The sequence below is a fragment of the Dipteris shenzhenensis genome, chromosome 10, assembly GCF_047967505.1.
Source record: "Dipteris shenzhenensis isolate YYH24624 ecotype China chromosome 10, Dip_SZ_1.0, whole genome shotgun sequence".
NCBI classification, from domain to species: domain Eukaryota; kingdom Viridiplantae; phylum Streptophyta; class Polypodiopsida; order Gleicheniales; family Dipteridaceae; genus Dipteris; species Dipteris shenzhenensis.
In genome coordinates, this window is record NC_141605.1 from 48836076 (window position 1) to 48860260 (window position 24185).

Genomic DNA, 24185 nt, shown 5'->3' on the forward strand with positions numbered 1-24185 from the left:
AAACCTTTAGAACAATGCAAGACAATGAAAATAATGAGATTTTATGATGCAACTTTGAAGAAGCAGTTAATTTGTAGTTTTTTTTGGTAATTTTGTTGTTTTCTTTTATTACATGATTTAAAGAGGAAGAAAAATTTTTTGTTTTAAAAGATACACTATTGAGTTTTTTTACAGAATATGGTTAGAAATAGATTTGGAGTTGTTTGGAAGCATATAATTAGTATTGGAGAAAAATCCTCAATTTCAACATCTTGGATTACAAGAGGGACCATTGAGGAGGACAAGTTTGATCATGCTTTTTCTTCAAAGATCCCTGCGAGGTATTGTTCATTCACATAGTTTAACAGTGTTTGATGATAAGTAAATTTTTTTTTGAATTTATAGATTTCAATCGTTAGATTTTGCCCTCTCTCCTCTCAACTGCAACCACAACCGAAACTTTTAACCCACCCCACTCCATGACCCCCCCCCTCTCTCTCTCAGTTGAATGAAAAGCTCACAATATTCATGAAAATTGAAAAAAAGCTCGTGACAAAAATCTCACCAAAAAATCACACCCGATGAGCCCAAGATGTAAGTTGTGTGGCTCCCTTGCAAAGTCCGGCCATTGATTGTCTATGTGCTTCCAAGCTACACAATCTGTGGGAATCGTCAATGTGTCATCAGTGGATCGATGTGTAGCATGCCAACTCATCAACTCCGCTATGGATTTGCATTGGAACATGTGTTGTATTCTAGCAATGATGGAAAAGTGTCTCAAGACCTTTATCGGGATGTGCTCACCCTGTAAGTCATCTCTATATCATTGTTCCCCACACTCCGAAAAACTAGCCAAATCTCCATGCTCACGACGAAAGAGAATACAATCATTACGGCAAGCATGGATGGTATCGTAATACATACCCACCGTTGTTAGCATCTTCTTCGCTTCATCTCTTGATGCGGGCATGGTATTTGGTGCAGGCAACATCTTCTGGAGTAGCCTATCACAATTCAAACATACATAGGCTTCAAATAATGAGAAACTATGATGATTCTTAAAATAAACAATATCTAAATAATGAGATAAATTAATGGAGGAGCTAACCTCATTAAGGTTGAGACACTTGTATCCGACCACCCATACTTTGCTTGTAGATTCAAGGTTGAGAGACAAGCCCATAGTTTTGACATCCCATGTTAAAGCACATGGACTGAGCTCTCCTATGGATGTAATCTACTCTAATGACAACACTAATCTAAGGTGGATGAATCCTAAGAGTGATCATGATTTATAACTCAAGTCAACTAGGTTCCAAGATAGATTAGCTTGGACTCATAAAGAGAATCTTGAGATAGTGCAAAGTGCTTGATTGATATTACTTCAAATGAACCGCCCTTTTATAGGTGAGGGTACTTACATCCATATGCTTGCTCACATGTGGGCTAGATGTTGATGTCGATGCCGATGCCTTTAACTCTCTTTATTTTTCAAGAAGAGAGGATACACATTCCTCAAACTTTGGATCTGGCAAATTTTTCAAAGTAGTTGTCAGTGCACTGTACTCTACAGGCATGCTTTTAAGGAGAATTGCAAGTGCATCTTTTTCCCCTACTTTTTCATTTATGCTTTCTAGTTGGGTCATAATGCTTTTGATTTTGTTGACAAATTGTGCCATGGAGTCATTGAAGCCCATGTGCATACCATAGAATTCAATCTTAAGATGGATTTCTTGGTTTTTGGCTTTTGCACCAAACACTGTGTTCAACTCATCCCATGCATCCTTGGCATGATCCTTGGAGTCTATATGATGAATTATGTTTGGACGCAAGTGCAAACCAATGAGTGATAGTGCCACTTCATCTTTTTCCTTCTAGGCATCATTTTGTGCAGTGGGTATTTCTTCTTTTATAGTCTTCCAAAGCTTTTGATGCATCAAGAGATACCTCATTTGTGTAGACCATGTGTGGAATCCTTCCCCAGTGAACTTCTCAACAGTTGGGGTGCGTATTGCCATTGCAAAGGTCTTACCAGTTGAAGATACTTTCAAATCTGGTAGTGTCTAATTGCATACAAAAAATCTGAGTTGACAGGTTGTAGAGCTCAAAAAACCAATTATTTTTCCTTTTTGGAGCGTGTGCAAATTCTTCCTAGATTGCAAGTTACGCCTTGTCGAAGTTTTTGTGAAGAAGAGAAGGCCTTTGCTAATGTGGCACAGGGATTCACATGCACAATTCCATACTGTGCTTAGCAAGGGACTCTGTGCTTAGGTGACACTGTGGTGACCTTTTAACCTAGCTTGGTTAACCCAAGGTTACACAAATTTTTACCGTGGTTCAACTAACCCAAGGCAGTTGAATCTAACCATAGTTAAAGATGGCCACCTTATCTGCCACGTGGCTTTTTTTTTTTAAGGAACCTTGGAGAAGGAAGAAAGAAGAGCTTTAAGCCTTTTGTAATGATGGCGACGGAGGAATTCAGGAGCTGCGAGCTGCGCTGACGGAGTGAGTCACTGTAGAGAAGCCGGGTATGGGCTTGAGAAGCTTGGGAGCTGCGAGAGATGGAGGAGATAAAGAGCTATGAGCTATGGCGCAAAATGTGGGAGCAGCTCGTTGATGAAGCTAGAGTAGGAGCTGGAGCCGGCGGTCGGAGTTGGAGCTGTGCTCTATTCAGTGGAGTTGCATGCAGCCCGCTCGTCGCAGAGGTCCTTTGTAGGCGTGGACATTCGTGTGCAGCTGCTTAGGAGCTGTGTTGCTATTGGAGAAGCTGTCGATTGCCATGGTGCTACAGAGTCGGCTGGCTGCTTGGAGCGTTGATGAGTCCATTTATCGTGTAGGAGGTCTGCAGTGGAGCTTTGGCAATAAGCTTTGTGGAGGCCGTTGAAGGGCTAGCTCATAGAGTAGCTTGTTGTAGAGTAGCTTGCTGCCTTGTAGAGTAGATGGATTGGAGTGAATGGCTACACAAGAGCAGGTGCCTACAGTGGTTGAAGGCTAGGGAGCTGTGAACTACTGTTTGCTGAGTTGATGGAGCGTCATAGTGTGTTGTGTCATAGGACCTTACTGATAGCTAGTTGTAGATGTAGAGCTCTCCTTATTACTTGCTTGCAGGTTTCTCTTATCTCTTAGAAGTACCTATCTCTCTCTCTAAGAAGAAGAAGAACAACAACAACAACTCCTCACAGATCTATGTCACAAACTAGATCTCTGAAAGGAACTCTCTCTCTCTCTCTCTCTCTCTCAAGAATGACAAAAATATCTCAAAGCAATGAACGGAAGTTTTCTCAATGAATTCTCACGATTCGAAGTCTCTCCATATCTCTCTATTTCTCTCAATAGGAGAACTCACAATCAAAAAATCTACATATGATCTATGAGAGCTAGGACCTAAGCTCTGATACCATGTTAAAGCACATGGGCTGAGCTCTCCTATGGACCTAATCTACTCTAATGACAACACTAATCTAAGGTGGATGAATCCTAAGAGTGATCATGATCTATAACTCAAGTCAATTAGGTTCCAAGATAGATTAGCTTGGACTCATAAAGAGAATCTTGAGATAGTGCAAAGTGCTTGATTAATATTACTTCAAATGAACCTCCCTTTTATAGGTGAGGGTACTTACATCCATATGCTTGCTCACATGTGGGATATCTTCTCCATGCCATGTGGCAGCTTGTCCTTTACTCATAACTTTGCTCTACATGTGCTCATGGCACCACAACTCTCAACATCCCAGCACCCTCATACAACTGTGTTGATTGCAACTCTCACATATTGGCCTTAGACTCGGACATCACATGTACATGCCCTAAAAATTGAATCCATCATGTCCACGATACCCTCGTCATCATCTGGCACATCCGGGAGACTATCCTCTTGCTCAAAGTGTGAAGGTATATGTGCACCCTCCTCATCCTATCTCAAGGTTTTGTGTAAATCTCATGGAGGGGGTGGAGCACCATCGACTCTGATAACATGTCAAAGTGCGGATTGTACTAGCCTAATCTATCACTCAATGAGCATAAAGATCACGGAGGATCAAACCAACTACAAAAAACCATGGGGAGAGAGACAGAAAGTATAAAACACTAACAATGGACATTAGCAACTAAACCAAGCATTGGTAAGGAGAAATGATAACACAAAAAAAGCACACAAAAAAACACATGAAAGCACATGGAAGCACATAAAAGCACAAAAAAGCACAAAAAAAGCACAATAAAGCACATGAAACTTCATAAAGCACATACAAAGCACACATGCAAGCACATAAAAGCACACCTGAAAGTACATAAAAGCACACCTCAAAGCACATAAAAGCACAAAAGAACACACATAAAAGCACAACAAAACACATGCAAGCACATGAAAGAAAACCTGAAAGCACATAGAAGCACCAAAAAGCACACCTCAAAGCGCATAAAAGCGCAATAAAGCACGTGAAACTGCATAAAGCACATGTAAAGCCCAAAAAAACACATGCAAGCACATAAAAGCACACCTCAAAGCACATACAAAGCACAAAAGAGCACAACAAAACACATGCAAGCACACCTATGACCCTTAAATTATCCATAAAAACACATGCAAGCACAAAAAAACACATGCAAGCACATAAAAGCACATGCAAGCACAAAAAAAACACACAAAAAAGCACATGAAAGCACATAAAAGCACACCTCATTGCACATAAAAGCACACAAAAGCACAATAAAGCACATGAAATTGCATAAAGCACATACAATGCACAAAAAACACATGCAAGCACATAAAAGCACACCTAAAAGTACATAAAAGCACCAAAAAGCACATAAAAGAACACCTCAAAGCACATAAAAGCACAAAAAAGCACACATAAAAGCATAAAAAAACACATGCAAGCACATAAAAGCACACCTAAAAGCACATAAAAGCACCAAAAAGCACATAAAAGAATCTGTAGACAAAATCAATGTTGCCTTCGTCAATATGTCCCTTGAGGGGTCCCCTTTAGGGACAAGGGACATATTGACAAACATGTTTAGGTGGCCCTTGTCCTTAAAGGGGACCCCTCAAGGGCCACCTAAACATATGTCAATAGAGGTCGTACAAGACTCAAAGCACAACACAGCAATACATGAAAGCACATGCAAGCAAACAAAAGCAAAGAAAAACACACTGAAGAGCAAAATAAGCACAAGAGAAATACCTTTTTGTCTGCAACTATCTTCCGGATACCTTCTACATCTGGTTGGGAGTACAATGCTTCTACTTTTGACAGCAACTCATCGCAGGCAGCATTTCCTAAGCACTTTAGTTCAAGTAGGCGTGCTTGGATCTCCGATATGTTAGAGGCCTTGGAGGACAGCCCCTCAGCTTTGTGGAGTTCCGAAGATGATAGCTCAAAAGCTGTGTCTCATGGAGCAATTCCCTCCTACTTTCCATTTTTACCCGAGCCACTTCAACATTGGCAATCAGGTGAGCCAGTTCTTCCCTACCAATACCAGCATGCAGAAATCTAGGCCTACCAGTGGTGGCCATGCTGGAGATTTGATTCAGTGATGAAGGTGCAGGGTTGGATGTTGTCGATCTTGTCTCGCGGTCCTCCCATGCTAGACCCCTCCTCAGTCATATTTCCTTTTCCTCCCATCGAGTAATCTTCACCCCCAAATCATTGTGCTTCTCTGCGAGTTGCATAGCCTGCTCATCAAATTGGGCCCAATCGACTAATACAGGGCTATGATCATTTCAATGCAATGCGAATGCCTTTGCAAAAGATTGCCCGACCTCCTTGTTTTTTGAGGCATCTTGATAGACATGCCAGTGCAACTACATGAATTCCTATAAAAACTGCGGCTTCACTTCGCTGCACTTCACCTTCTTCGAAGGTGTTGGCTGTGGGCATTTAAAAAAGTTTCGCCACACCTCCTCACTCACATCAAAGTTCATACCTGATTGAATGGTTTGAGTGTCCAAGCCCTTAGAACTCAATCCATTGTGATAGCTGAACTCGTCTATTGTCCTACAGAAAGTAGGTTGCAAAGGTGGTTGGTAATCAGAAAGAGAGAGTGTCTTTCTGGACTTCGTTGCCTTTGGCATGTTTGCTGACTGAGAAGCAATCTACAACTTCGCTCTTACTATGCCACGGGGTGTGCATTTAGAAATACAATCCTCAGGAAGTAGAGAAGCCTTCCACCCTCCCTCCAACTGTCTGTCAAGGCTCTTTGATTGTATTTTGCCATTTCGGAATAGAGAAAACGAAGCAATGATGGAGAGAAACTCGAAACAGGAAGAAGCAACACACGTGGTATCATTAACTGTAACGATTCTCCTACAAACGTTGTGAGAGTGGTCACTTCATGCAGCATGATTATCCAAACTTTTTATTTAAAAATTGTTTAAAAATTCCATTGCTCCTTATGTGCTTTTTTCGATGGTATGAAAAGCACAAAAAGCATGTCACCTTCCCATGCTAAGACCCAAAGAAGAGAGGATGAAAGAGTAGAATGAAAAGAGAGGAGAAAAGAGAAGGAAAAAGAAGAGAAGGAAGAGATTGAAAGGGAGGGAAAAAAGAAAAGAAGAGAGAAAGCATATGCTTATGCTTATGCATGAGCATATGAGCATATGCTCATGCATAAGCATAAGCATATACTTTAGCATATGCTCATGAAAAAAGCGAGAAAAGAGGATGAAAGAGAGGGAAAAAGAAGAGAAGGAAGAGGGGAATAGAGAAGAAAAAAGAGAATGAAAGAGCATAGGCATATAAGCATAAGCTCATGCATAAGCATAAGCATATGAGCATATGCTTATGAGCTCATGCATAAGCATGAGCATATGAGCATATGCTCATGCATAAGCATAAGAATATGAGCATACGCAAAAGAGAGGAAAAGAGAGGGGAGGAAGAAGAGAAAATAAGAGAGGGAGGGAAAGAGGGAGGAAAAGAGGGAAAGAGGGGAAGAATAGGAAATAAGAGAAGAGAGGGTTCCTACACCCATCACTATAGCTAGCACTTAAGGCACTAGCTGCAGGCCAATGCAAATCATGAAAATAAAAATAGGAAAAGAGAGGAAGCACTTTCTTACTTGGAAAAGTCCCACTCGGTGTTTCGTGGACTGGCCCTACAAAAGAGAGGAAACATACCATTTTTCAGATAACTAATTAGTGAGAGGAGTTTGGAGAAGCAACTTTCCAAAGGGATTGGATTGAGGGGACAAGCATAAGCCTACAAACAAGGAGAAAGCATGAAAGGAAGGGAAAGAGGAGGGAGAGAGATACCAAAAGAAGAAGACGTGAGTCTTCTTTCTTTTACCAAATGTCATTTTTTGTCCTTCAACTCTGAAAATCAAGCATGAAGATTAGCACATGGGCTTAGCAATGCAAGGAAATACATGCTTCAACACTCACAAAATGAAATCTCACAAAAAATGAACCTACATTGCTTAAAGAGACACACCTTCTTGAAAAACCTCTTTTCACACGGGTAGAGAGGGAGAAGGTTGGAGAGGGAGCACAAGTGTTGGGAGACAGGTTGCATAGGCGTGGAGTGTGGGGAAGAGGTTGGACGAAAGTGAGGTCATCGAATATTGTAAAGAATAAGGGAGAGAGATAGGAGACTCAAGTTCAGCTTTCTTCACAACACACAAAAGAGAGAGGACACAAGGTTGGAGGGTGAAGCCTTTCTTCACTTTTGCACACAACAACAATACAATAGAAGAGGGAAATACCCTATATGTCAAAACCTAGAATACGTGGTTCATATGTGAACCCAAACCAAAAACATACGTGGTAGTCTAACTACACCACGAGTACAACTAACATAGGCGGTGACATAAATGATAGTCATCCAGGAGATATATCGGGGGTAGAGCTTGATATCTCAACACTCCCCCTCAAGCTCAAATCCATCTCACATACACCAAGCAAGCTCCTAAATCTGCGAAGCTTCTCGGTACCCAATGCCTTCGTAAAAATATCAGCCACCTGCTCCTCAGTGCTGACATAGACAAGATCAATCTCACTAGCTAGAACCTTCTCTCTCACAAAGTGATAATGCACCTCAATGTGCTTCGTTCTAGCATGATAAACTGGGTTATTAGCAAGCATGATGCTGCTAATGTTGTCACAATGAATGACAACTGCTGCATGAATTGACTGTCCCATATCTGCAAGTAGCTTCCGTAACCAAGCTACCTCACATGCAGCCATTGCTGCACCCCTGTACTCAGCCTCTGTGCTCGACAAGGCAACTGTTGGCTGCTTCTTGCTGCTCCAACTGATGGCACCACTCCCAAGGGAAAACATAAAACCACTAGTAGATCTCCTGTCTGAGACACTTCTACCAGCCCAATCAGCATCTGTGTATCCATGTACCTGTAATGTACACCCAGCTTCATAAAACAGGCCATAATGCAATGTGGACTTCACATACCGCAGTATGCGCCTAGCCGCATCCAAATGTGGCTTCCTCGGTGCCTGCATAAACTAACTTACCAGCCCCACAGCATAGCTCAAATCTGGTCTGGTTATAGTCATGTAAATCAAGCTACCTACTATGCGCCTGTACATAGTAATATCTTCAAGAAGCTCACCTGTCTCTGCATTGAGCTTCACATTCTGTTCCAATGGAACAGAAATAGGCTTACAGCCTGTCATCCCATATTTGGACAGCATGTCCAAACCGTATTGCCTTTGCAACAGCCATATCCCACTCGGGGATCTAATAACCTCAATGCCCAAGAAGTAACGCAGCTCTCCCAAATCCTTCATCTCAAATTTCTGCTTCAACAGTAGCTTCACTTCATTAATGTCTGCATCACTATCACCTGTAATAATCAAGTCATCAACATAGATGACTATAAGCACAATCCCTCTGTTTGTCCTTTTCACATAAAGTGAAAAATCTGAATTGGAAATCTGAAATCCAATAGTGACAAGATATTGCCCTATCTTGTCTGACCATGCCCTCGGCGCCTGTTTTAAGCCATACAAGGCTTTGCGCAACTTGCATACAAAATCGGGGTGTAAATTATCCTCATAACCTTCTGGCTGCATCATATAAACCTCTTCCTGCAAATCACCATGCAAGAAGGCATTTTTCACATCCATCTGATGCAAAGACCATCCCTTTGCAGCAGCCATAGCAATTACTGCTCTCACGGTTGCCATCCTTGCAACTGGGCTGAAAGTTTCCTCATAGTCAATTCCATATGTCTGTACAAAACCTTTGGCAACCAATCTTGCCTTGTACCTGCTAACAGACCCATCAGCATTGTGCTTTACTTTGTAAACCCACTTGCAGCCAATAGCCTTCTTATCATGAGGCAAAGGCATCAAATCCCAAGTGTGGTTTGCATCCAAGGTAGCCATCTCTTCATCCATAGCTGCTTCCCAATTTTTATGCCCTGCTGCATCCTCAAAACATGTGGGCTCTGGCTCCTCTAGAACCTTGACCATATAAGCATAGTGATGTGCTGTATACCCATCATATCTCAGCCTGTCAACTGGATACTTAGTACGAGTGGACCTCCGTACAACTGGATCAGTTGCAGGAGTCTTTAAATCATGCCTGCTTTTCCTTGCACTAGGTGCAACAACAGAAGGAATCCCAAGTTCCTCATCAAGGCTCATTTCAGAGCTGCTTGACTCTCCATCAACATGAGAGCTACCAGCAGACACATCAAACACTGGAGCATGGTCTACTTTTTCTTTTCCTTTATGTGATACCTGCACAACACTATCAGGACTGCCATGTGACGATTCACTAGATCTCAATCTCCCTGTCCATGCATTAGATCCACTAGTAGAGGACTCTCTGGGTCCACTCAAGGCTTGAGATTGCTGCTCTGGATTTATTGCAGCATTCCCATTTCCTGCATCTGCATCTCCTACCATAACAGTTGGTGCATACCAGCTGCTCATTTCATCAAAAACAACATCTTTGCTCACTTGCATTTTGCGGGTGGAAGGGTTATAACAGCGATACCCTTTCTGGTGCAGAGCATATCCAATAAAGATGCATTTTTCTGCCTTTGGATCCAGCTTTGTTCTCTTCTCATCAGGAACATGAACATAAGCTATGCAACCAAATACCTTCAAGTGAGAAATATCTGGTTTTTGGCCTGTATACATTTCTTCAGGCGTCATGCCATGGACAGCTGCAGTGGGGGTTCTGTTCATAATATAAACAGCAGTTGCTACTGCTTCAGCCCAAAAATAATCAGGCATGTTTTTCTCATTTAGGATCGCCCGTCCTACTTCTGCAATATGCCTGTTCTTCCTTTCTGCAACCCCATTCTGCTGAGGGGTAGACCTGCATGAGTACTTCCTTTGAATTCCCTGTTCTTTCAGATATTCACAAAATTCTTCTGAAAAGTACTCTCCCCCTCCATCAGATCTTAGCACTTTAATATGCACACCTTTCTCTTTTTCAACCATGGCCTTAAAAGCCTTGAAATGGCTGAACACTTCACTTTTGTGCTTCATAAAATAAATCCACACCTTCCTAGTGTAGTCATCAATAAACGTCACATAATAATGGCATCCACCAATAGAAGCAGTTTTGGTTGTCCAAACATCTGAATGGATCACTTCCAAATGTCTTCTGCTCACCTTAGCATTTTTGGGAAATGCATGTCTGGCCTGCTTACCCATTTGGCATGCTTCACATACCTTTTGCATTCCCTCAACTCTGAATTTAGGCAAACCTGCAACAATGTTTTTCGTTTGCATAGATTTCAGCCTTTGTATATTCACGTGCCCAATGTGCTTGTGCCATATCTCAATATCTGCAATGACACCTCTCCCATGCGCAAACATAGCAGCTTTCACCTCAGGCATATCAACATCCAAGGTGAACATTCTGCCATTTTTGTTGCCTTTCGCAACCAAGCGGCACTTATTTTTCAAGTCCTCAACAAAGCATCCATCAGGATTAAATCTAACCTGCAGACCTTGCTCAACCATCTGGCCAACTGAAACCAGGTTCTTAGTGATTTTTGGAACATGAAGTACATCTGCCAAGTACTTTGTTTTGCCATCTTGCATAGCCAATGGCACTTTACCAACCTGCGTAATTGGGTGCGCAGTATCATCACCTGTTTCAACATAACCTGGCTTATCCAAATTTCTAACATCATGAAACCACTCACCATGACTGGTCATGTGGTTAGAGGCACCTGAATCAACATACCAAACATCATTGCAAGCTGCAACATTCCCTGACATGGAGTTAACCATATGCTGCATCACAAAAAGGTGCTCATTTCTGTCGTCACCATGCCCACTTGATGATGCATAGTTGCTTTGCTGCAACTTCCCACTTTTGATGTCATTCTGCTTTTTATAGCATGTATTCTCCTTGTGTCCAGGCTTTCCACAATAATAGCATTCTGTGCTGCTATTTACTTGCTGGTTCCTTTGCCATGAACCACGGCCTCTTTGGCTCCCCCTGCCTCTAGAACTACCACGTCCTCCTCCATAGGACTGGTTTTCCTGTTGTTGCTGTTGGTTCTGATTTCCTGCACGGCCACCAAAACGGCCTCTTCCTCTACCCCTGCCTCTACCTGTATTCGAGTAGAAAGCAGTCTCTTGAGAAGTTGAGGTGGCTGAACCACCGTTCCTTTGCTCTTCACTCAGCAAGAGAGCAATAAGTTCCTGAAAATCAGGAAATGTTTCACGGACTCCAATGGATGTCCGAAACTGTGCATAATCTTTCCCAAGACCATTCAAGGTCACGGACACTAAGTCCTCATCATCAACAGGTGCTCCAATGGAGGCAAGAGAATCTGCAAGGCCTTTCACCTTCAAGGAATACTCATTTATATTCAGATTTTTCCTTTGCACATTGTGCAACTCCTGCTTTAGCTGCATCTTTCGTGCTTTGGTATTTGTGCTATACAGCTTCACCAATGTATCCCATGCCTCCTTAGGCATCTCTACGTCCTGTATATGCACAATCATAGAATCTGAAATGCTAACAGACAGCCAATACAGGCATTTTCTGGCTTTTTCATGCCATTCTTTAAAGGCCTTCAATTCAGCAGGAGTGGGGGCAGTACCCAAAACTGGTTCTGCAGTTTCACCACTGATGTACTCCCAAACTCCCTTTCCCATAAGGAAGTTTGTCATTCTGAACTTCCATGCTTGGAAGTTGTTCTTGTCAAGCTTCTCACTGACAATGGTAGACAGATTCTCAGACATTTTACAAATCACGAATTGCAACAGCAACCTGTAAACACAGCAAATGCCTCACAAGGGCAAATAGCAAAACTTCTGCAAACAGCCTCACAGGGGCAGATCCGCAACACTGACGAAAGTGGTATTTCACCACACAGTCACTTCCTAGTGACGATTTTGCATCAACAGGCAACAGGCATGAATCTGCAACTCCCAATATCTCTGCACACAGGCATACGATGCAATTTCTGTGGCACCTTTCCACCGACTAGCCGCGCGGTGGTCGCACAGCAAAAACAGGGCCTTTTTCTGAGTACCTGCGAAGAACTTCCGCCTTCAAAACGGGCCCCGAAACGGCCTCAAATTAGAAAAATATACTGCGCTCTCACCACACCGCGAAGGGCCTCTCAATCTGAAACAGTGCACTCCTGCACTTCTGGCTGTGCTACCTGCAGAGATTTGCTCCCAAACTCGAAATAGGAAAGCTACACTGGTCCTCTTACCAGGACACCACAAACTTGGCTTGCTTTCTTGAGCTCCTTACCACGAACAAGGCTCTGATACCATGTAAAGAATAAGGGAGAGAGATAGGAGACTCAAGTTCAGCTTTCTTCACAACACACAAAAGAGAGAGGACACAAGGTTGGAGGGTGAAGCCTTTCTTCACTTTTGCACACAACAACAATACAATAGAAGAGGGAAATACCCTATATGTCAAAACCTAGAATACGTGGTTCATATGTGAACCCAAACCAAAAACATACGTGGTAGTCTAACTACACCACGAGTACAACTAACATAGGCGGTGACATAAATGATAGTCATCCAGGAGATATATCGGGGGTAGAGCTTGATATCTCAACAAATATAAGGTTGGAGAAGAGATTTTTACTTTTCCCTTAATAGAGTTGTGAAAGATGGCATCGCGTGGGGTTTTGGGTTTTAGCCCCTAGCGTCTTTTATATTCTAAAAGCATCATTATATAGCGACAGAACATGACATAATGTCGCTGAAGCTCATCATTCCGAGCTATGGAGAAATAGATGTGTTGAGTTTTGTATTGAGGTTCTTTCTTGAGCATTCGACGAGAAAGAGACTTTGTGTTTCTTCTGTCTTTGTCTTTTGGGGTATTCTTCTCTTTACGAATCCATTCCATTACGAGAGGGATTTGGAGAGTTTTTTGTAAACCACAAGACGGAGAGAGTTTCCACCGAGACCCCTCACAAGTACTTGAAGCTTCCTAGGTCATGAGTAGGATTTGGGTTCTTTGTTGTAGCTCTCTGTAGTTGTAGTAGTCTTTAAACAAACACCTCCAAATTGTGTGTGTGTGTCTCCCTCCCTCCCTCCCTCTGTGTGTGTGTGTGTGTGTGTGTTTATTTTATTTATATTTTGTGTGTGTGTGTGTGTGTGTTTGTGTCCCAATCCTTGCCACGTGGCTGGTCAGGGATTAGGAGCCTTAAGGAATATAAGAGATAAGAGATGAAAAAGGTCACGAACCTGTGGCACAATTCTTTATCAAACTGCACCAGATCCTACTTCGTGCAGATTCCACCATGTCGGACGATATGAAATTGTTCTCTCTATGGCCCAGACTATACCTCCCAATGAACCAGAGACCAAGGGCCGAACGCATTTTATGAGGCTGTACAGATTGCCGAGCACATGGAATCTTGCGTTGCACATGAAAACTTCAAGGTAAATCAACCCTCGTCTTCTCTTGAAAGGTGCAAGACAAGCATTAACTCACTAGTCCCCATGGAAATCGACATACAAAATGTACAAAACTGCAATAGAAACAATCCAAGAAAACGTCTGCCAAACCGGGATGAGCAAGGTTGACCAAGGTGTTTCAATTGCATCAAATTTGGCCATAGGGCAAAATACTACTCATAAAATCCAACTACCAACGGTACAAAATGTTCAAGTTCACACAGCTGCAACACTGGGCGGAGCTCCTTGAAAACAACTAAGCGGTTGGCTTTGTGAGGTAAACCAACGCATGTGCAAGCCTCAATAGAACACAATCGATGCGCGCGCGCGTGTGTGTGTGTGTGTGTGTTTGTCCTATCGAGCAATCTATCCTACTATACTACCGGACTAGTTTCCAATGTCAAAGTAAACCAAATGCACACATATGCCATTGCCCTTCTCAAACACCTAGTGAGAGTAGTCTGTTAATATCCAACGTCTTAATACCGCATAAGTGAGAATAATACATATCATACCATTCCTTCTGACAACTTGTGTCAAAATGGGAGTCAATTTTCATAGTCACATTCATGTCAGTACATTGCAAAAAGTACACAACAACACTGATGACTAGTCTCCAATAGAAAGTCCAATTTTATTTATCAGTACTTGGAGATAATCCGCTGTAGAGTATGTTGGAATATGAAGGCAAAGTGAGTCTAAAATGAGTGTTGTCTAGGAATACACCAACATCCTGGAGCTCGGCTATGCCTGATAATGAGACCTATCAAAGCCAATACATATGGCTCCCACAGTAAATCCCCCCTTGGCTTCATAACGGGACACGTTAGAAAGCCACACAACAAAATAGGAAAACGAATACATCTTTTTAGGAGGACTATCCAAGGAAGAGGACCATTAGACTCAATGAAAACCAAACACTCAATACATATCATTTTAGGGGGACTACCCAGGGCAAAGGACCCCAAAATACATCAAGCTGTAGGAATAATAAAAATAGATCTCTTTGAGTAAGAGATGTCCTCCAAGCAGTTGGCGGCACATATGAGTGCCCATTCCTATGTGTCGATGAAGATGTCGATAAAGCACTATGTAGGAATGCCCCAATAAAGATGTCAGTGAAGTCCATCTCCCCTTTTTACTTCATATATATATCTATTCACAAAAAGAGAGAGAATGTGCATTTTGTTTCTAAGGAAATGAGTCCTACAATTTATATGAGAGGGGGGCAACCTTTCAATAGTGTGGCATGGATAGCTAGCTAGGAATGGTATAAAAACTCCCCATTCGACCCTCAATAGAGTTATCTTAGGGCCATATTGTCAAGGGCCATGGTTTGCGAATTTAACCCAATATTTGGACACATGGGCAAAAGCACTTTGTCGATTTGGGCCATTTGCATCCTCCTTGGAAGTAAGAGCTCTCAGATGCATCTGTTTGTTTCAACTCTTGCTAGGCTTAATTAAAGAGTCTCCAAACAACTCTAGTATAGCTCAGTAGGTCTTTTTTTTCAGTTTTCTATCTACGTGCCCTGAGATGTGCAAAAGATGGGTATCCTTAGCCCAGATTTGCATTCAAAACATTCATGAAGATATTCCTTTTCAAAAGAAAACCCTATTTCTCCTTGGACACCAGAGTTGGGAGTAGCTCCTTCACTCTCAAAGCTAAAGTGTTGGCTAGTATTTTGTATGATACATTTAAAATAGAAATAGGTCTCTAACCTGCTACCACTAATTTATTCACTTTCTTTGGGATGAGAGAGATCAGACCAATGTTTACTACTCCCCACACAACAGAATGTTCTAACCATATCAACATAAACACTCTCGACGCAATCCTAGTCATTAACCCTTGGGTTACAGAGACTTGCCTAGTTCCAATAGTTTAATAGCCTTCCTTAATTACTCCTTTGATAGAGTAGCCTTGTTGAATTGTTAGTGTGTGATGCCAAGTATGTATGACTACCTACCAATGTCATAATCAACGACAAGATGAGGGTGAGCGAAATGTTGCCCTTTACACCAAATGTACATACTCCTTTGTCATCTCTGACAACCTCCTAGAAGTCACTTAATCCTACTCGCTTTCTCAAGCTGGGTACACACCACCTCATGCCCACCCATGCGAGAGAAAAGGATGGGCACTTTCGATGAAAAGAAACTACAAATTCGCAAGAGCAAGACGTGATCTTATAATACAGACTTAGGTTTATGCCCCCGTTTACGAATATTGATGCACGCGGTGACTGCGTCAACTTACGCCCCTTGTCTCGCCTGGGCACACTAAGGAGCTGTTTCCACATGCTCCGGTGTGGTGGTGGCCACCGGCGTCGTAAGTGAGACGGACACCTGGGTACGCACTCAGTGTGCGTGGAAACAGCTCCTAAGGTAGTGCTTGGCCACAATCGTTGTTTTTGCAGTGATGGCCATCGCTTGGAGGGGCACTTGTAAGCTTCTTCCCACTCTCGCAGCTCCTCCTCGCTTTGGGCGTTCAATGCCACTCTCCTGTCGGTGTTGTTCTTCTTCCAACAGCGCTCCCCGGAAGATAATCGAGCCTCCCAACGTTGCCCAGCTTGCCGAAAAAGCTCGCATCACCCTTACCCCTAAGGAGGCAAGCCATCGCTCTCCTTACCATTTAAGCCCCTCTTTAACATCAAGTACATGCTCATGGAAAGACATGTTGAAAACTTTTCCTTTGAGCCAGAATAAAATACACGAAAGCAGAGGCGTTTACCATGCCTTGACATAAATTGCCAGCTTTGCTGGCCTCTCAATTGAAGGGTGCACAAATTTTTGCTGGAGAACGCAAACGTCATGTCTTCCTTTTCACGGCGTGGCCTTTGAAAGGGATTGTTCTTTCATAGGGACCCTTTATCTTCGACAACCCGTTACAAAACTGCCAGAGAACGTATACGTCTTTTATCTTACTCATACGCAGAAATACGGCTTTTGTAACAGCTTTTTCCTACTAAATTTCTTCGTATCCGTGAGTAGATTCAATCTAGTCAAATTGTGATGGTTTCATCAAACTGAGTATCTTTAGAGCGTCGATAGATACTAGCACAATAAAGAAACCTCTAGTCTCGGAGTCATAGTTAATTTCCCATCCTAAATCCACCCTAAACTTGAAGGGCATGTACTTGAAGGGCATGTGACACTTCCTTTTTGTTGATTTTATTGTTCCATTGTTGCTGAAATTTCCTCTTTCATCGATTTGACCTGAGTAGTAATCAATTCCTGTACCTTGGTCACAACCTGTGGTGCAGGCATTGCTATATTGCATTGCTGTAGAACCTCTTGAAGTATTCCCTCATTGCCCTTGCTTTTCATTTCTGAAATTGCCTTCTCTAGAGATGCAATGCGGAGCTTTGCATCTCCGAGTTCTTGCTGTAGGAAATAAGCTCATGTGGATCAATTGGAGTCGTGGCAAAAAGCTTAGTCTTGGGGAACTCCATCTGGTGGTCTATGCTAAGGGATCCCCCTCGCTAAGGCTAACCCCTAGGCTGGGCCAAGGGTTCAGCCCAACCTAGGGTGGGTTTTGCCTTTGCTAGTAGACATGTTAGGGTTCGGCCTAGTAGAAGGGCTAGGGTTCGGCGATGGTGGCGACTAAGGTTAGGTGGTTGCTAGGGTTTGTCGATGGGAAACTCCTCCTCGACCTGTTGGACGACGAACTGCCTAGAGCAACTGGTCGACGGTGATGAGCAGCTGGTGGCTAGGCTTGTGGTGAGGGTCGAGTGACGAATGACGGGCGACGGCTGGTGGCTTGGCCTGAGGGCTGAACGATGACGACGACTGGCTTGAGGGGCTTGACAAGCGATGGGGCTTGAGGGGTGACACGAGAGAGAGAGAAAGAAAGAAAGAAAGAAATTTTAGTAAAGGTCCACGGAAGGCCATACATGGCCTATGGGACACAAAATCATCCGAAAGGAAAATACATCATCAACGATGCGCGAACTAGGTGGCCTCATCGTAAAAATGGCTACAAAAATCCTAGATACAAAATGAAATGAAATAGAGTACCAAAAATGCCTAGATACAAAATGTAAAATATGAAATATGAGGAACATCGTCTTCCCTAAGGGGTCTGTGATCCAAAGAAATGATGGAAGTCATGGCCATCGACCATGCCTCCTGCCATGAGTATGAAGATCTGGGCAAGTGTCAAGTGGGCTGCTGGCGGTGCCAAGTCCCCATGGAGCAATCTCCTCCAAAAATCTGCCATCATCCTCCGTCGTCTAGAAATAAAGCGACGGGTACGGCCTCTGTGTAAGATCATCCTGCGGTGCTGCCGGATCATGTCATATGTACATCCTCGGGGTGGAACCATCGGTGCTCTCTGGCAAGATGGGCTATCTCTGTGCTCATGGTCCTGCGCCTCGTCCTGCTTCTCATGAATAACCAGGTCTCTGGCAGGGATGCGACGGTGCTCTCTGAGGAATCTCTCTGTATCTGGTGATCTCCCTGATGAACAACGCTAAGCAATACTGATCCTCATACTCCATAATCCGAGAGAGAGGTCCAAATCCGTGCCCAAATAAACAGTGAAATCTGCCACGGATCTCATAATATAAAGGGCATCTGCAAACAAAGTGCTCCTCAGTCTCCACCTCCCCCATAGTGCAACAAGGGCATATCCTAGTCTCTCGCCTGGGTTTATGTCCGGTAGCTGTACGACGCATCCTGCCGGCCTCAACGTCTAATCTGTGGGAAGATACCCTGAGCTGGCCCAAGGCAATCCTGAGTGAGTGCGACATATGAACGCCGATATATCCTTGGGATATGATGAAGCCATCCTCTGAAATCCTGAGAAAATGGTCACGATATGTGGCCATCTTCGTAGGAAGCTCCGTGGGATGAACCCAAGTGCGAAACGTGTGTAGCTGCAACAAATCTGCCCTGATAACCTAACTGAGCTCATGTCGAGTGAGAGGGAGGCGAGGGGCATCTATGCTGTATCGAAATGGTGGCAGCCTATCCATATCCAAGCCCAACGAGGTGAGCCATGTGAAGAGTGTGTGGTACCAACAAAAAGTATGACCTCTCTCCGCTAACATCTGCGAGGATGTCAGTGCTAGCCACGGTAATCGTGCTCTGCCTGCTGCTGAGTCTCCGAGCGCCTAATCCTATGCAAGTATGTAATTGACTGAAATGCTGCATCTAGCGCTAGGGGTGTAGCTCCAAACTCTGCGAACATAATCTGATGCGGTACCGTGGGCTTCGCTCTGATCAATCTGGAGAACATAATCTGATGCGGTACCATGAGAGAGAGAGAGAGAGAGAGAGAGAGAGAGAGAGATGTATTACTGCCTTTGGGAGGCCTCCTGGGCTATGAGACAAAGTACAATCATAGAGTAACTCATACAAGCTATTGTGGGATGAAGCAAAGGGCGTTGAAATACGTTATCTGAGAGAGAGAGAGAGAGAGAGAGAGAGAGTCTCCCTTGAAGTGCAGGTGAGAGTGTTGAATCCCACCAAGTCAGCCACCATGTGGGAGCACATCAACAAGCTTAGGCACTTCAGTTGGAGGCTCTCTAGGCAGGAAAGGAGATCTTATGCAAGGATGTGGCCATCACACTATTCTCTCATCTTTCAGCCTAGTATTTTCTGGCTTATTGTCTACTCTCTCTCCCTCCCCTTTGCTCACTCTCCGTCGCTCAGCGCTCAGCCCTTCGTCGCTGATCTCCGTCAGCCCTCCATTCCTGCATTTGGTTGCTTCGTTCGTCAGCCCCTCCGCTCCTTCATTTGTTATCCCTTCGTCAGCCCGTCAGCCCCTTACAGTTCACCAGCTTGTTAGCCTGTTAATAGCCCACCAGCCCGTTAATGGCGTAAGGCCCGTCAGCAGCAGTGCGAGTTTCGTAAAAACTTGTCAGCAGCACCAGCAACCTCTCCTTCGTCACCTAACCCCGTGTCACATAAACCTGTGCACTTGGGTGCAGTGTGACACACTGGCTACATCGACAAAATGCAAAGAGTTCCTATGATAGGATATTCTGTCGTATGCCGTGACCCCATTGTGAGCCCTTGTCCAGGGACAGTCACGCACGGGCTACATAGGTTAGTCTCTCAGCCTTAGGTCAAGTCAGATAGTTAGTCCTTGTTCACTAGTACCCACTGGAGAACAGTACGGTAGTGTTTCCGTCTTAGGGTTCTAGGTAGGTCTAGGTGTCAGCCCAGAAAAGCCCCCTCAGGGCTGAGCCAATGAACTCCCATCAAGTGAGAATGGCCTGGGGAAAGGGCTGCCTTTATAGGCTGCCCTGTGCCCCTCCCTCCCTAGGCTGCCATTTATGGAGCAAAGGGCCAACCAGCCAGCCCAAACCAACCGACTAGAAGTGAGCCAGTTTGGGGCTGGTTGGCTCACCCCACAGCCCCATATATAAAGGGGGGCCTGCAGCCCTCATTCCTCATTCAGTTCCAGCCTCATCTGCTCCTCCAGGTGCAGCTCCCCTCCAACCCTTTGTGCAGCCCCTATGCACTCCAGAACAGACCCTGACAGCAGCAGACTTCAGCAGTCCAGATCAGCCTGCCTGGAAGGTGTACATGCAGCACTACAGTCGGGGGATTCGGAGTAGCAAATGGAGTAAGGTTTGGGTCCTGTTTCATCAGCTCGTTAAGTTCTCTTTTGCAATTTGCACAGCTCACTTCTCAGCTTTATCTCTTAGTCATATCTCAGCTCTCTCTCAGCTTCTATTACTCTCAACTTTCACTCTCTCACTCTTGCAGTAACCCTGCATTCCACTGGACAGAACAAGCCTCTTCCTTGCCTTGCAGACGTGCCCTACATTGTTAGTGTGGACTTATAAGGTCTCAGTTTCGGTTGGAGTTGCCTGTCAAGTCGTTGGGTCTGCAATACGTGTGCACAGTGTACCCTTCAAAAGTGCGTTTCCGTGCTCTCTCGAAGAGTGTTAGTTGTATCTTTCAGTTCTCCAAGTATTGAAGCAAATTCTCCCTTGATTGGGGGAGGGGGCCCTCAGTGGGTACAAGGACCCAATCGGTTGTCGTCTCTATTCTCTCTCTACCCTCATCTCCTTTCTCTCTCTATGGTGCATAAGTATAATTCCTTGCTAAAGGTTTAAAGAAGGTCTCGCTGTGATTACATGATGAGATAATGGTTTCATGTTACACTCCGATTTGGGCTGAAACCCCTAGCCCAGTTGGGGGGTTAGCTCAGCAAGGGGTTGCAAGAGACATGGCCAGTAAAGCTTGGCCCAACCTCTCTTCCCGCACGTCTTTCTCAAAAACCCCATCAACTCCAACAGATCCTTCCAGTAGGGTGAAACCTGCCACAGTTGCAGCTTGAACACCCTCTCCTTATGCACATATATATGAGAGAGGTCTTTTTGGCTGCCCCATTATTGGATATCATGCACATATTGTTTCTTACAAGATCAGGTGAGAGAGCTGAGGACACAACTGGCAGATTGTAGTGGGAGATAGACTATCCTCACTCTCTCTCCTGCTCAATACTAACTGCAACTGCAAGATGATGCACTCAATACAGAAAGTGTTGCTGTGGATATGAGTGAGAGAATCAGAGGGAGAGAATGTAGTGGACCTCCAAAGAGGGAAATAGATACAATTGAATAATGAATGCCCAAAGGGTTGAACAACTGTATGAAGGGGCTGAAACCCTCACTGCAAAAATGGAAGACTAGACTACCTAGAGGAGGTGAATCCTCACTAGATCCTTGAAGAGGCTGAGGCTACCTTGCTGGTCTGCTGCGGGGAGGCCTGGGCTCTGCTGCTCTGAAGGCTTAAAGGCCTGAGGAGTGGATGAAGAATGAGGGCCAAAGGCTGCCCTTTTATAGGCTGATAGGTCAGCCTGGCCGAATTGGTCAACACCGATCGTTGACCAGGTCGGTCAAAAAGGCAATGTTGGCAAAAAGGTCAACGCGTTGACTGTTGACCAATAAGTCAACTTTGTGTTTTTGACCTGCGATGACGTGGCATTGATTATGTGCTGATTGCTGGCTGCGTAGGTCTTCTTGCATGGCTGTACGGATGCTTGTGTGACCATTGACCTGGCTGCCTGCATTGGCATCAACTAGCATGGCCACGGGTGTGTGGATGCTCGTGATATTCCCCTCTGATGAAACTCGAATTAGGGTATGAAAGGGGCTTCCTGTCGTGCTGCTGAGTGCCTGTGTACCCACCCTGAGATCTTCAGAGTGGTTGAAGCTACCTGCATGTTGCTCTCTATCTGCTGCCCTGGAAATGCACGATTCAAGGTCATTGGTTCCATTGGCGTAAGAGGCAACTCTTTTGAGCTGCTGTGGTGTAGATGATGTCCTTGGAACTTCCCGAGTCTGCCAGGATGTGAGAATGGGAGAGAGAGAGCAAATGAGAGCAAGAAGCAGGAGAGAGTGAGAGCTGAAAGCTTAGTTGCAAATAGATGAGAGTAAGAGGGATACAACTGAAGGAGTGAGATAAGGTTTTGTCCTAGTGACAAAACCTTAGTAGTTACTAACCATAGTTAGTGGACTAACTGCGGTTAGGGGGGAAAACCTCTTAAAGAGGGAAAAGTGCCCCTAACTAGCTTATTAAATTACATTGGTCACTGCTGAATTATATCTATAATTCTAACACCCCCTTGCAGTGCCAATGTCATGTACAAGGATGATTTATCACCAAACGGATATAAGTTCAGGGCACTGCGAAATGCCTCAGACTTTTCACGTGGAAGTGCTTTGGTGAAAATATCTGCAACATTTGTCATGTGTGGACACAAAGATCATACTGATCTCTCCTGCATGCAACTTCTCTCTGACGTAGTGATAGTGAACCTCAGTGTGCTTCGTGCGAGCATGAAACACTGGATTCTTTGCCACTGCAATGGCACTCTGACTATCAGTGAGAATTGGAGAAGGACCCTCCAATGACAGATGAAGATCAGCAAATAGACGGCGCAGCCAGACACATTCAACTGTTGCTGTGAAAGCTGCCCTATACTCAGCTTCACATGATGAGGTAGCCAGTGTAGATTGTTTCTTGCTCAGCCAGGAAATGTAAGCTTTACCCAAAAAGAAACAATTGCCACTAGTGGACTGCCTAGTGTCATAATCACTAGCCCAATCTGAATCACTGTAGGCATGCATCTGCAAGTCACCCCCCCTGGGAAATAACAAGCCAAAAGACTTTGTGCCCTGCAAATAACGGAAGATGTGCTTAACTGCCTGCCAATGCATAGTTTTTGGGCTGTGCATATACCTGCTCACCTGAGATACTGCAAACTGAATATCAGGTCTAGTGTTACAGAGATAAATGAGGCATCCAACAGCCTGACTGTAAAACGTGGCATCAACTGATTCTCCTGCATCATGCATTGTGAGTTTCAGCCCCAGCTCCATGGGAGTGGCTATGGGCTTACAATCATGCATGTTAAATCTGTCCAAGAGTTTCTGCACATACTTGGACTGAGACATAATAGTGCCACGTCTCTCTTGAGAGAACTGGATCCCCAAATAAAAGTGAAGCAGGCCCAAATCTGACATGTCAAAGTTGGTCTGCAAATCAACTTTGAAATCTGCAATATTATCTTCATTGGACCCTGTGAACAGTAAGTCATCGACATAAAGAATGATGACTAAAATTTCCCCCCCATCCTTCTTGATGTAGAGGGTGCTCTCAGTAGGACTATTGTGCAGCCCCTTGCTGGTCAAAAAGGCATGAATCTTGGCATACCATGCACGGGGGGCCTATTTCAGCCCACACAAAGATTTATTCAGCTTGCATACCTGAAGTGCATTTCCTGAAATTTCAAAGCCTGGGGGTTGTTTGACATAAACCTCTTCCAACAAGTCTCCATTTAGGAAGGCTGTTTTAATGTCCAACTGATGAACATTCCACTCAAAATGTGCAGCCATTGCATTAACAGATCGGATGGTGGTCATCCGGGATGTAGGAGCAAAGGTCTCCTCATAATCTATGCCCTTTTTCTGAGCATAGCCTTTGGCAACCAGCCTTGCCTTGTATGTGTCAATGGAGCCATCTGGCTTCCGTTTCACCTTGAAAACCCATCATGTACCAATGGCATGTTTACCTGGTGGCAAGTCTACGACATCCCAAGTCTGATTTTTTTGAATATACTGCAATTCATCGTGTATGGCATTCATCCAATGGACATTGTCCTTTGCTTCTTCGAATGTTGCAGGCTCCTCCTCATCGAGAAGAGTACCTGCATATGCTGATTCCACTGAATTAGCACCTTCCATGTGCCTTACTGCACTGCGAGTCCTACCAGGTAATGGAGCATCAATCTTACTCTCCCTGAGAGTCTGTAACAGCCAGTTTGGGACTGTTTTTGCTGCATGTATGTCTGCAATTTCTTGCTGAACCAAATGTTC

At 44.2% G+C, this 24185-nt stretch overlaps 1 protein-coding gene across 2 annotated transcripts in view; it reads left to right on the plus strand.

The window, feature by feature from the left end:
• Positions 1 to 16130: 16130 nt before the first annotated feature.
• The window catches only part of LOC147897925 (glutamyl-tRNA(Gln) amidotransferase subunit C, chloroplastic/mitochondrial-like), a 36687-nt gene continuing 28632 nt past the window's right edge, over positions 16131 to 24185 (plus strand). For both annotated transcript variants that reach the window (XM_087380974.1, XM_087380975.1), the window contains exon 1: positions 16131 to 16456. In XM_087380974.1, coding sequence (XP_087237100.1) covers positions 16268 to 16456 — 189 coding nt within the window. In that variant the 5' untranslated portion in view covers positions 16131 to 16267. The remainder of the gene's footprint in view (positions 16457 to 24185) is intronic.